The 14,385-nt window shown below is 33.7% G+C and overlaps 2 protein-coding genes across 2 annotated transcripts; one reads left to right on the top strand and one right to left on the bottom strand.

Annotated features, from left to right (window-relative positions):
* The first annotated feature begins 6,716 nt into the window (after positions 1 to 6,716).
* TBL3 (trichome birefringence-like protein (DUF828)) lies at positions 6,717 to 8,884 on the top strand. The gene is made up of 6 exons (XM_078996056.1): positions 6,717 to 7,027; positions 7,269 to 7,509; positions 7,587 to 7,758; positions 7,847 to 8,046; positions 8,135 to 8,293; positions 8,376 to 8,884. The coding sequence occupies exons 1-6, from the start codon at positions 6,838 to 6,840 to the stop codon at positions 8,707 to 8,709; spliced, it is 1,296 nt and encodes a 431-aa protein (XP_078852182.1). The 5' UTR covers positions 6,717 to 6,837; the 3' UTR covers positions 8,710 to 8,884.
* Positions 8,885 to 8,979: 95 nt separating this feature from the next.
* On the bottom strand, positions 8,980 to 13,895 carry LOC145047717 (AMP deaminase-like). Its single transcript, XM_078996054.1, has 19 exons — positions 13,306 to 13,895; positions 12,780 to 12,955; positions 12,475 to 12,664; positions 12,196 to 12,374; positions 12,064 to 12,115; positions 11,856 to 11,983; positions 11,571 to 11,750; positions 11,415 to 11,482; positions 11,197 to 11,339; positions 11,053 to 11,114; positions 10,843 to 10,956; positions 10,592 to 10,732; positions 10,319 to 10,525; positions 10,134 to 10,244; positions 9,873 to 10,046; positions 9,697 to 9,777; positions 9,483 to 9,581; positions 9,262 to 9,380; positions 8,980 to 9,176 (listed from the first exon to the last, which is right to left on the bottom strand). The coding sequence occupies exons 1-18, from the start codon at positions 13,670 to 13,672 to the stop codon at positions 9,312 to 9,314; spliced, it is 2,541 nt and encodes an 846-aa protein (XP_078852180.1). The 5' UTR covers positions 13,673 to 13,895; the 3' UTR covers positions 8,980 to 9,176; positions 9,262 to 9,311.
* Positions 13,896 to 14,385: the final 490 nt, after the last annotated feature.

The following is a 14,385-nucleotide window of genomic DNA, read 5'->3' on the forward strand; positions in this document are numbered from 1 at the left end:
ACAATTGGTCTTAGTTGGTCTTTGTTTTATCCAAAACATCACAACTTTACCAATTTCAAATATACAAGAGTAGAAAACATTTTACTCTACATTTAATGAGTGTTTTAAACCCTCTTAAGATTATGTCACTCAAGCCACAATCTTGGAATATTACTCTAAGACTCGTTTTGGAACAAAGTATGACTCATCTTCGTGATTTAACCATTTTAATAATTCACGATTCCTCTTCTTAGCCATACAAATGCACTAAGATATCCTTAGAGGATCAATTGTGATATGGTTTTCCATAATCATTAAGATGATCATAAAACATGATATTAAGTACTCTCCCATATTTTCAAATTTGAGAAACTTTTATCTTTCTACCTAATTTGATTCTTCTCATTCGTTGTGCCATACATTGAAACTTTTCCAATGTTTCAGAATTATACTTAAACTTGTAAGCACAACCATATCTACTCACTTTTAGTAAATCATGACGAATAGTCTTATCGATCTTTGTAGTAGACCTGACCAGCACACAACCAATTGTACTCAATCTCCTAGTCCTTCACTTGACTCACATATTCATGTGAACAAGGAATTAGTCTTAATTTCCCAAAGGCAAAGGATCTCATTCATTACACAATACAAGTTGTATGATTCCAAGTTTCTATCCAACTGAAACTTGGGTGATGAGAATCTTTCCTTATTTAGTAAATTTTCACACTTCCACAAATGAAAGAATCAAATCCATATTGCTAACAATAGAAATATACAGACATCAATTTTCACAAATGTCATTGTAAGGAAACTTTAAAAATAAGATAAAATCAAATTTTTATTTATTTATAAAATGTGTAAGAACCTTTCCTTACAATGCAACTACATATGAAAACTATGTTGCTAAATATTTCTAAGTAATCTATCATAACTCATAAGCAGTAGCTCAAAAATCCGATCAAAGAATCAGGCGATCAAAATCCATCTTTTCGTGATCAGATTCAGCTTACGCTTCCTTTAAGCTTCCTTTGATTCTACAAAACATCAAAATGCAAAACTTGTCACATTATGTATTAAGAATCAATAATTAGGAACTTAATAGAGTTAGATAATGGACTTACCTGAAGCATAACCATACAATTTGATTAAAGTTCTCAGGTAGTCGGGGCAGCTTCGCTTCCAATGTCCCTGTCCTTGGCAATAGAAACACACAGGCTCATTTGGAATGGAATTGGCCTTTCTCTTATGATCAAAACTTTTTACCATGGCCAATTTCTTTCCTTCATGAGAATGAATCATTTCTGGGATGTCCATGTCAGCTTGGGATGTAGATCTTCCCATCAAATTTACTTGACCATTGCGCCAAATCATTGTTGATTCAGCAGCAATTAGCAAATAGGTAAGATCAGTAAGGGTCATGTCGAGATCTGTCACATAGTAGTCTTTAACAAACTCATTATATGACTCGGGAAGTGACTGAAGAACCAAGTTAATAGCCAACTTCCTTAGGAACACGACACCCAACATTCGCAGCCTATCAATATGCAGCTTCATGTCTAAGACATGAGCATATATAGACTTTCCATCTTTGTGTTTGCTAGCCAATATGGATTGAGTGATCTTGAACTTTTCAAGTCTTCGAGCTTTTGGGTTAGGGAGAATAATTGGAGGAGGTGGAGGAAGTGAAGTATGGTTTCCACTTCCACGATCCAATCATGGAACATCATCTTCAAGAGGAAAGTTTGTTCCAAAAGATATGGGAAAACCATAGTTGTCTGAACTAGACATCTACAAGGGAGAAATTCAAGTTAGTTGATTTAAGTCCTTAATATAACACCCAAATGAAATATTAAGGCTAGGACCCAACACAATATTTTACAATTCGGAAGAGGGATGTCGTAATCCAATTGTAAAATATTTGAAGGTAGGTAAATGACGATTTACCAATTTCCACCATGAAAAACGAAAATGAACATTAGGTTTTAAATGGATTGAAATTCCTAGATTCTTTGAGATTCATTAAACTTTTCAAAGGCATGTTTAAATATCGATTATGCCATTCAAGTTTGTGACCGGGATGCCGAGGATCACAAACAAGGTGTGAATAATCATACAAATTAGTTTGGTACACTTAATGTTACAAATCATCCAATCAATGTGCCTGTTAACCACACACGCTTCATTGATCCGTGATTAACATCGAGCTAGCCTTTGTCACACACTGTTAGTCCCAGATTAGTGTGTCTGTTAACCACACACGCTCCACTAACGACTTAACAAAGTGCAAAGTGCAATTTCATGGGTTACCACCAAATTCACATTTTTCTAAGTAACTAAGATTGGAAATTTATAAGTGTTTAGTTACTTTATATTTTCATTATAATTTTAATGAGAATTAATGTCTTATCCTACCCGTTCGGCTAACGACCCTCCACCAATCAAGGAAGCGGTGGGTGAGAGTGGACATCCATTAAACCGCCATTTTATAGGTAGTAACCTTATACCCCCCTTATTGACTGGCTTCGTGAATGAGGCCTACTAACGGTAAGACCGACTTTCTACTTATACATATAATATATTAAACTTTTAATATTATAATAATATAAGAGTGTATTTTAAACTTTTAAAATATTAAGTGGTTTAATCTATTAATTAAACTATACTCTTAATTTAATTAAACTTAAACCATCAAGATGTAATATGAATTATTCAAAACATCAAGATGCTAAAACAAAATTAAAACTATTTAATTTATTATTAAGTTGTGAACCCATGAGTTACACTTTTGAAAACTTTTCAAATAACTTTAGTTTTATAATTCAGTGCCTCATAAAAAAAATTCAAATTCCAAAATTTGAGGGAAAGTTTTGTAACTCTTGAAAACTTTTAGAATTTCATAAAAGAGACTTTCCAAGTTTCATAACTTGAGGGCAAGTTATGAAACTCTTCAAAGTCATTTAAAACAAATTTTGTAACCTTTAAAGACTCTTGGAATTCATAACTTAAAGAGTTAATGAATGAGAGTTTTCACATCCATAACTTATGGAAGTTTCAAAACTCTTAAGATCATAACTTTTAAAAAAGACATTTGAGTTCCAAAATTTTATAACAAAATTTGTAACTCCTTAAAAACATTTAGATCAAACTTTTAAACCAAATAAAATAATCATATCATTCTATCTTTTAATAAATTGATCTGATTCAACTCTTGTAGTAAAGTTACTCAAATTTTACAAATAATTTGTTTTTCATAAAATCAAGTAATTATCTTAAAATTTGACAAACTTCATGTTTTTTTCAACTTTGAAAATCAAACATTTGCATCAAATATAATAAAAAACAACCCATAGCTCTGATACCACTGTTGGGTTTAGTATACTACAACATCCTATGGTGCACATACAACCCTAAATGCTTTGGATCTATGTTTTCTCTAATTATACATGCAATATTGTTTCCAAAGCATTAAGCTTACAACAAGCATACAATTGACATAAACAACATAAAATACTAGTTAGGAGTTTACATCTTTATGTAGCTTGTAGAACTTGTTGTATTTAGCCTTTAAGAACTTAGCACCCCAAGTGTGATGCCTCAAACGGTTCACAACACACCTAGGACAAAGGAGAACTTGAGAGAGATGTGGCTAGCTCCAAAATCTGCTCTAATGAACTCCAAGAACTCTAGTGTTCGATTTTGGATGCTAAGGGAGTCCTTTTATAATGTGACAAAGTCTAGGGTTACATCCATGCAAACCCTAATGCCCATGACCTTTCATATTACTTAGGATTTATGGGTTAAACATCCATGGACTACCATATTGGTTTAGCCCATCGTAAATAACAATTGACCCACACTATAAGAATCATTGATTTACCAAATCAATCTCCATATATTTAATTAGTCTCTTTTGATCATATAATTAATTCTTGATCAATATTAATTAAATAATATGATTTCATATTAATATTTTAGAACTTATAATATATTAATAAATCATAAGTAACCTCTTACTCAAGTATCCATCCTATCAAATTGTCCTGGTGATATGCAACCCGAAATGGACCATGCTACTCTCGAGTCAAGTACATACCAATTATAGTTATGGACTTAGACATATAATCCAACATTTGGATCATACATACGATCTGTAAAACATGATAAAGGGATTGCATCGAAAATCTACACAACCACCATGGGAAAACCCTTTTGAACGTTGCTACTGTTCGACATTGTTCACATGGATCTACCTTGCTATCAGACCTATACAACCACTGAAAACCCCTAAGATCTAGGGTTTCGAACGGAGGTGGAGTTAGGGTTTCGAACAGAGATAGAGGCGTAAAATAGTGGATATGTTCTTCCTTTTTTTGTCTGATGAGGGTGAGGGAGAAGACGGTGATGGTGGTGCGCAAACGACAATGACAGCACGCAGGTGAAGGGTGTAGGTCAAAATGCATAACCGCAACGATGGGCTTTCAGCGTCGGTGGTTTCCGGAGGAAAGAAGGAAAGGTATATATCAAAGGTGGTGACCAGTGGTATGCAAGTGGTGATGGCGACGATGGTTGCTCCGATATTAGTGTAGAGATTAAGGGATTGTGAGAGTGGGCCCCATTTTTTTAAACATTTTGTTAATAATAAAAAAAATTAGGTATAAATCAAAAAAGAATTAGATAAAAGATAAAATAGTTTTTTTAGGTCTGGTCAACGTATCATTTTTACGGTATAAGAGACGGTTCGAGTTAACTTTTAAAAATAAAAATTAAGTGCGTCTTTTAACACATGCACGAGGGACATTTCATATAATTTACTTCTCGTGCATTTAGTATAATTTACTCTATATATGATATTCTATTTTTTTTATTATGCTATATAACCTTTTGTCTTTTGTTGAAATCTCCAAGACCATGTTTAGTTGTTTACCGATCAAAAGAATTAGTCCATTTGGTTCATACATTTTTAATAAATTAATATCTTTCAATCAAAAGACTTGTCTATTTGTTTCACATATTTTTTTTAATAAATTAAAATCTTTCAAAACAAATGGAATGAGGAACCAGAATTTGAAACAGTTTGTGATTTGGATAACATAAAATGACATGAAATTTGGAAAGTCATTAGACATAATTATCATTTAGATGTGACATAAAGTAATTAAATGCTAGTTTTGTAAATGAAGGAAGAATAAAAGACCCATTATAATGGGTGTTGTCACTTGTCACCATAATTGTATGGTGTTTTCAAAATTAATTACGTCTTTAGAAATAAAAGATAATGAAATTTAATTTTTTTTCACCTTGTAACATGAAGTCGAGTCTTAAATCCGAACAATCACCTAAATTTTTTTTTTTGTAATAGCTTTTTCAATTAGATTATTGGTTAAGTTTCTGGTTGCAATATTACATATCATAAATTAAATATGTTTGTTTAATCATCATATTTACTTTAATAATTTTGCATCAATGATATCAATGTTCTTATAAAAACTATATCCATGAGTTCCATAATTAATCTGCATTACTTTTATTGTTAACAATTTTGTATCAGTGATAACAACGTTCTTGATAAAACTATGTCCATGAGCTCCAACCGACAATATTCAGCTATGCAGCTAGTCAATAAAACATAATCAAATTTGTAATAATTATTGTACATACTTTGCAATGAGACTCGATATCAAAGCCAATTCCAAAATCTAATGAACTGGCCTAAAAGGTTCCTGTTCAACATCCCAAAAATCATTAGTGCCTCTCGGATTGATAGTGAGATCAACTGCATCAAAACCACAATATTTACCAAAAACATGTCATATAATGACATGGTAATTTGAACAAATATTTAAAAAACATCGTATATTTACTCATATATTATATCATATCGTTGCAGAAACAGTTAAAAATATTTTAACTAGGTGCTAAATAAGCAAAGTATTAAGTTATAGTACAAAAACTTATAAATTTAAATCAATACTACATATGTAGAGTGATTGTTAAAGAGAAAACATGTAGAATTAAATTGGAATATTACATATTTTTATTCTTTTAATTGCGATATTGGAAACGTAATTCGACGCTTCTAATTAATTGGTTTGATACATCACACGAAGCCTTTAACCTTAAGGTATCGTTTGTACGATGCAGTTGGAGAAAAAGTGAAACTATCAATTTCATTTTAATGAAAAGAAAGTGTTTATTTGATGGAAAGGATCAAATGATATTTCTTTAAAGGATATTCTTACGTTTTATAAAGTTTTATTCTTTAGCCATATTTGGTTTTTGTCCATGAAAATTACAATATACCATATTATTTATTTACATATCCTTTCTACAAGTTTTACGAGTTTAATTGATCATAATTTTGTTTTCAAAATCATGTTAACATATATTTTCATTATAATCTTATTTGGGTTTTATCACTATGAAATTTTTATTATGCTTATTTTTTGCATTTTTAACCATAAAAAATCATTAAATTAAAATCAAATTATGTATATAAAGTAGAGTACTATATGTTGTATTTATAAATTATATGAAAAATGTTTTTTAATTCTTAAATGTCAACCATTTCATTTGCTTGTTTATTTCATACTATCACATGATCAAACCTTCGAGGACAATGAATTGGCCTTGCAACAGCTTTGGGCTAACTTTCAAACTGTAGTTGCCACCCTAACCGATATAAAGAAAATGCGTTGCAAAGAAATGATATTAAATGCAATGCTTTAGCTTCACTCCTACTCCAAACAACTCATACTCATTTGTTTTGCATTACGCCTAAAACATAAAATCATGCTCTTCCATTCAACTTCACACAAGTGTTAGCATACCATCAAGAGAGCAAATAAAGACTCTTCAATGGGTGTGATCACAAAATCACCTCGTGGGAAGCTCTCTTTTTCTATCGTTGTTGCTTTGATCTTTTCATTCACCTTCATCATTCTGTTGTATACCGAGAGAATCAACTTGCTCTCGTCCACCACCGTTTTCAACACCAAATCATGTGCGAAAAGGGGTTATTCCAAATCTACAAAGAATTCAATACAAGGTATGTTTATTCTGTAATTGTATTGTATTTAACATTCAATGTATCGAGACTGATGTAGTGGAGTCTCACTCTTGACTTTTTGTATGTGCAAAAGACATGAATATACTCTCTGGCCACGTCATTAAAAGTAGACCTAGAAAGTCTGTCCAATCTAGTTTCACTTCCATTCACTCGAGTCTTGTCCTGTGTAACAAACACAACTGTACTGATCATGGTTAGATATATATTATATGTGACACAGATGAAAGAAACGCTACGGAGGAGAATAGACTCAAGTCCATTCTCGATGATCGGTTCATCTTTGAGGCAGGCGAATGCAACACTGCAAGAGGGAAATGGGTCTACAACCAGTCGTTTGAACCCTTGTACACTGATCTTTCTTGTCCGTATCTCGATAGGCAAGTGTCTTGTGTTAAGAATGGAAAGCCTGATTCTGATTATCGACGATGGGAATGGCAACTCGATGGTTGTGTCCTTCCAAGGTGAATTTTTTTCTATAATTAATCCAACCATTTTGGGCAACAAGTTTATAACTAGTTAATGAGTTTACTTGATTCAGGTTTGATGCAAAATTAGCACTTGAGAAGATAAGGGGGAAGAGGGTCATGTTTGTAGGAGACTCGTTACAAAGAGGGCAATGGCAATCTTTTGTTTGTTTGGTGGAGTTTCTTATACCGAAAGATCAGAAATCAATGCGAAGAGGTCGTGTTCATTCGGTTTTCACAATAAAGGTAATGTGGAAATGAATTATTTATAGTTAAAAAAATAAAAATGGTGTTTGATGAGTGACAAAAATAAGGTTGGTTGAGATTTGAACAGGATCACAATGCTACGATTGAATTCTATTGGGCGCCATATCTGATAGACTCGAATACAGATGTACAAATAATAGGAGACCCGAAGAAGAGAATACTTAGAGTGGATTCCATTGAAAAACATGCTAAACATTGGATTGGCGTTGATGTTCTTGTGTACAATACTTATGTTTGGTGGATGACTGGTACCAAGATCAAATCCTTGTAAGTTATTTTACCCCAAGCCTCTTTTTTCTTTTTCTTTTTTGTTTAGCTAGTATGATGACATTTTGGTTTTTTTACACAAATAAAGATGGGGTTCATTTGCAAATGGGGAAGATGGATACGAAGAATTAGATGCATCGGTTTCCTATAGAATAGCTTTGAAGACATGGGCAAATTGGATTGATTCGAACATCGATCAGAACAAAACCCGTGTTTTTTTCACCACCATGTCCCCAACTCATCAAAGGTAAGGTCTTCCATTTTTTTATACAAGGAGGCTTTTAATATGAATCAATATTACGAGTAGCTTGAATTGATTATTGATGTAGGAGTGCGGATTGGAACAACAAGGGAGGGATGAAATGCTACAATGAAACGAAACCGATAATGAAAAAAGGCCATTGGGGAACAGGATCTGATAAAAGAATCATGAGTGTGGTACGTAGCGTGATTGGAAAAATGAAAGTTCCAGTTACTGTGGTCAACATAACACAGTTATCAGAATATAGAGTAGATGCCCATTCGTCTGTATACACGGAAATGCTAGGTAGATTGTTGACTGATGAGCAAAAAGCTGATCCAATGAAATTTGCGGATTGCATACACTGGTGTTTGCCAGGAGTTCCAGATACCTGGAATCAAATATTTCTTGCGTCTTTGTAGCACAGATGATGTGATGATGACAGGTTGAAACATACATTTTTACAAGTATTTTGTGAAAGATTTAAGTAGGTGTTGGTAAAACTGTGTTTGATCATTGATGTTGTATGGGTTCAATTTCAATCAAGTAAATGTACATCTTTTACATTTTTTAGGAAATTTCCATTCCATTTGATAATTTTGGATGAGTTGGGTTGATACTTGATAGTTGTTGATACGTACACACTGAGCCATATAAAAGAAGAATGATTACAGCCATACTAAACGAATAAATAATACAATGATAAATACTTTTATTCAAGTATTCCTTGGTGTTCACATATCTTATGTTAAAGATACTAAAAAACCTACCGCTATATAATAATTATTTTTGCTCAATTATTCAGAAGCTTTTCATGAAAATTCTTGGCTTTACCAAGCAAAAGCCTCTTGTCTGCTCCCAACCACACGCCATCAACAGGAACTGGAGACTGGAGAGATTTACATTTATTAAAAAAAAAAACATTTATTATTCTTGCTGCCTTTTCAAACGAAACAAATGTAAAAGAAATTTACCTTCAGTTTAGGGCAAGATTGTATGAACAAGAGAGGGTGGGGTGGGTAGGTTAGGTCTCAATGTATGCAGGGAAACTGGCCTTCCCCAAATAAACCTGTTGCATCTCCTCTCTCCATATCTGCATATGCATTGCATCACCAAAATTATCATAAACAAAATGCATTATTTTTGGTGCTTAAATTCATACTGATACACTTTTCAATAAAATAGAAATACAAACCACATCTCGGAATTCAAGTCGGATGTGTGGTACATTTGTCTTGTGAATATCATTTCCATCTGGCCCTCTCTTGTAGTACTCTTGCCCAATCCAATGAGACTAAAAAAACACAAATCACTTTCAAATTTTACTTACCCCTTTCACTTTCACATAACACCAACCAACCTACTAAGTTGCTAATTATTTATAAGCTTGAAACAGTTTTTTTTTTTACCTTGAGAACATGGGAGAAACCTGATTGGTAAACGGAATTACGTGCTATCTCACAAAGATCACATGAACTCAACTTCCAGACCTGTAAAAAAGATATATTGAATTCCCAGAATGACAATCATATATAGTATATTCACATCACATATTGCAAATAGGAATAGGAATAGGAATGCTTACAGAAGCAGCAATACTGTATTCCTCCACCAAGGGCTCCTTTGTGAGATGGATTTGTAAAGGATCATCGGTAGATAGGGAAACATTAAGCCCACGTAGAAAAAACATCGGAAAAGGATTCCGATGGTAATCCAGAAATAACGAGTTGTTGCTTAAAGGCGACATTGCAAGCCCAATCTGACCAAATAATAATAATAACAATTTTATTCATCAGATCAATCAATAAGAATTGAAAACAGGAAAAAGGGATTTGTTAGTTGTTACCTGAGCAAGGTAGTATAGATACTGAAGGACAGGAGATTTTCTGAGATTAATTCCATGTGCAATGTTGTGAGTTGTAAGAAATGAAGCAGCTAAGTGGTCAATGTCACCCGCCTGATCACAAACATACATACAACAATGTTTATTTCCAATTAAGATAAGGGTATTTACGTCTTTTTCACACATACCTCCCCACAATGAGGACGGAATCTAATAGTTGTCATGCCCTTTGATTCACGAAGCTTATTAAGGGTATAAAGATTGGCATAACAATAGTAGACATAGTATGAGAATGCAGGATTGAAGATGTTTGTCCATTGGGAAGGTGTTGGCATGTGTTTTGTAGGGCGTCTTTCAGGCTTGCTCTCATCATCCACCAAATCCAATCCCACCACCTGTATTGTATTATTTATAAGATCATTACATTAAATAAAAATAAATTAAAGTTTGAGTGGTGTTACCTGTTTCAAGAATACATGCAACTGGGGATGTGAATCTGGATCGATTGTAACCTCAAAGAGTGGAAGGAAGACATTATCCAGAATTGTCTGAAATGATGTCACAATACCCATTTCTTTGTATATGTTGTAAAGCCGGGGTAGCTGAACAACATATAAATTATAATGTTAGTTGATATTAAAGTATAAAGATTTGGTGCCTTTTAACCAAAGAAAATTAGGATATGTATCATTGTATTGTAGTAAGAGAGCACCTGAATCAACCAGACAACATTCTCACTGTATAATTCATTGTTTACAATCCAACTTGCCAAATTGTCCCACTCACTTTGTTTTCTTCCATATATTGATATTCTGTATTCAGCCATCTATCGAAAGGAAAAAAGCTTCAAGTGTAAGTGTCATACATGAATCAAAACAGATAAAGGGAATACATAACATGGCTTTCAAAAATCAAAACTCACTTGATATTTACTCGCTTCAAGATCTGCAAACACTTGGCTTGTTACCTCAGCAAGGAAACGACCTGAAAAAGTAGTAATCACGAGTTTTATTTTATAAGTTGTTTTGAGTTTACACTTTACACCCCATTAATATGTGAAACTTACCCTGAATTAGATTGTCCTGTTTCAAGAAAATCTCCCGAAGCCTACTTTGTCCACAGGGGTTATATTTCAGATTGAATTTATCAAAACGATGGAATGTGCTCTTGTCTGCATGCACATCTAATAGATCAACATTCAAGTCATATCTGCATTGAAGACTTATGATCAGAAAAAAACATTCACACAAGAAGATACAATTGTTCTACAGATAGTAAAGTTACCCAGTTAAATCCAAGCTCTCAAAAACCTCTTTTAAGGTCAGATATGTCCCATCACGAAATATTACAACCTGAAACAGGAAAAAGAAAAAGAAACTTTGATTCATGCAAAAGAGAAACACATTTTTAAATGAGCAAGAAACAAATATGAAGCATTACCTCATCTGGTTCCTTTCTTAACTTTGACTTTATGAACCTCAACAGATGCTTTTGATTCATGCATGCAGAGTGATGAACATGAGTGTCAACTTTACGTACATTATAAAAGTCGCGATGTGGTGCGCTTTTCTGAGCTAGGAATTCTTTATCCGCATTTAGCATCAAATGAAGGTTGAATTTCTTGATGGATATTTGTACCATGTCACAAATTCAATTAAAACTTATCAAAAACAGAAACTTGGAGAAATTTTATTAAGTAAAGAAACTAAACCCAAGAGTGTCTACCTGTTCTAGAAGACCAAGGCGATGATGACATACTGTTCTTGCATTCCCAGCTGCTAATATCTTAAGGATGTGATGAAGGTCAGTGAAAAATGTAGTTGCATCAGCAACTGGAAAAAGCTTCTCTTTTGCTGAAAAGGAAAACAATTACACTCAAAACTCAAAACTAAAGACAAAACCACCACCAACATCAAGAATCATGATATCTTACAATCTTTATCTGCATAAACATGAACCACACCATCTTCCATTTGAAAATAATGCTGCAAGCAATTGAATATCAAGTCAAGATTCAAGAAAATAAGCATCAAGTACAAACTTGTGTCAGAAACTTCAAACCTACATCAGATTTTGTCTCGGGGGTATACTCGAAAGGATTTGGATTACGCTTTGGAGTACTAGGATCAGATATAACTTGTTTCTCCCATGGAGCAATGCTTTCTCTAAACACATAGCTCTTTCGCATTTCAAGACAACCTTGTAATGCTCTGTAAACCTCTGCTTCATCAGAAGATGGTGTCTCTGCAATATGAGGAGTTGATGAAGATTATTCATTTTTCATATACTCGTGTGTATGTGTTTCTGTGTAGATGAGATTGCAAAATGAGAGAGAGAAGATTACCAGATGGGCTGATTCTCAGCCTTACAAAGGTTTCATGCTCTGGTTCTTTTCTAAGAATATCAGCAGCTACAGGATCTGGTTGAACACCATGCAGGTCTCCAGATACACTATGTGAGCGGATCATGGTGGATGCAACTATGGGTAATTGCTCTCCATTTTCATTATTATGTTCTGGTAAACTCCCATGAGCCTGTTTGTAAATGTCAAACAGATGTTAAAAGTGTGTGTTTCAACCAAAACAAGATGGGATATCGGATATCAGTTACAAACACACACATAGATCTAATAATGTATCAAAAGCTTACAGCATTTCCATTAGTATGAAGGTATGTTGTATCCAGATCAGCATTGTCAGTCATATCAGCATCTTCTTCAGAGCCTTCGCCACTTTCAAGAGCACTTGCACTTGCAATTGGAGACTTTGGAGAAGTCGGTCTAGGTAGATGCCCTGTTTTCTTGGTTGACCCAGCGGCTGAGTTCTCTACAACAATTATAGAATGCTTTATAACAAGAGAAATCAACATTCGTTTTTAAGTATACATCATATTCTACATGGTAGCTATGACAATCTTGGTTCCAATTAATGAATAATATGCTAATTATACACATCAATGCAGAAGATATGTGATAATTTTATTAATTCACAGGGTGACATGGGGATCATCCGCTTAGATGATTACATATTATGACCATGCAATTAAGTGGCAAATGTTTAAACAACTTGAACAGTAGTATGCAACTATATTAAGCCAAAGTTCACCCTTGAATCTTGATGATATTCCAATTAAAGGAAGAATTGTTAATCAGGCGAATATTGGCACATTTTCCTACCTTCAGGAAGCGTACGGAGTCTAGGCAACCCAAGTGGAATAATATCCGCATCGCCAGCACCACCGGCACCTGAAATCGCAGTGACGTCAGGCAAGGAAGTCGAAGGCCGCCGGTGATATCCATCATTTCCTCCCTTCTTCCGTCCCCCACGGTTTCGCTTCTGCTGCTGCTTTTCAGCACTACTATACTTCCTGTAATGCAAAGGCGAATCGTCATCATAAGTCCCGTCTTCTCTCTCCCTCTCAACAGATTTTGCAAACTCCAGTAATTGATTTAGGGTTTTCCGCTGCATGTAGTACGCCGAAACGGCGACGAATGAGGCTCCGAATAGTGCCGCCATAGCTAGATGCAACGCATAAGCATCCATTTGGTATGTGGAATATGTATGAATTTGTATAATGTTGTTGGAAGAGTGGTTTGTATTTCAATGATGGCCGAGCAGAAAACCCTACTGATGAACAGGGGTTTGGGCGTTCGTAACGAAGAGGGATGCGAAGTATTTATTATAGGTGGGGAAGGACGGGGAGAATAAGAATAAAAAGAGATTATGCGCAACAGTTGAGTCCCTGTCACGGTCCCTCTATCTCTCTGTTGGGTCTCTGTTGGGTGTGGGTGGTCGATGGAGATAAGAAAGGGATACGAGAGCATCTTTTTTATTTAGGGGAAATTACAGTTTTTTCCTTATAGTTTGCACCGTTTTGTAGGTTTAATCCTATTTTTGAAAAAATAAGAGTGAGTTTTATAGATGTAAAATTTATATATGTAAAATTTATATGTTAAAAGGTTGTTTTTTTTGTACGATACAGCTAAGTTAACTGATGAATTAGTTTATTTTTTAAGTTTTTTTAAATTGTTATGTTTGAAAAACTATAATTTATATATATATATATATATATATATATATATATATATATATATATATATATATAACTATTTAGATTATCTTTTTCATGCTTTTTTTTAAAGAAAATTTTCAAATATACTTATAATTAATTACAAAAAAAACATATTCTTTAAAATATTTTTTATGTATTTTTATATCTTTCAGTTAGCATATCAGGTAGTTTTTATCAAAAGTTA

This window comes from Lactuca saligna, chromosome 5 (assembly GCF_052625555.1).
Source record: "Lactuca saligna cultivar CGN05327 chromosome 5, ASM5262555v1, whole genome shotgun sequence".
NCBI classification, from domain to species: Eukaryota; Viridiplantae; Streptophyta; class Magnoliopsida; order Asterales; family Asteraceae; genus Lactuca; species Lactuca saligna.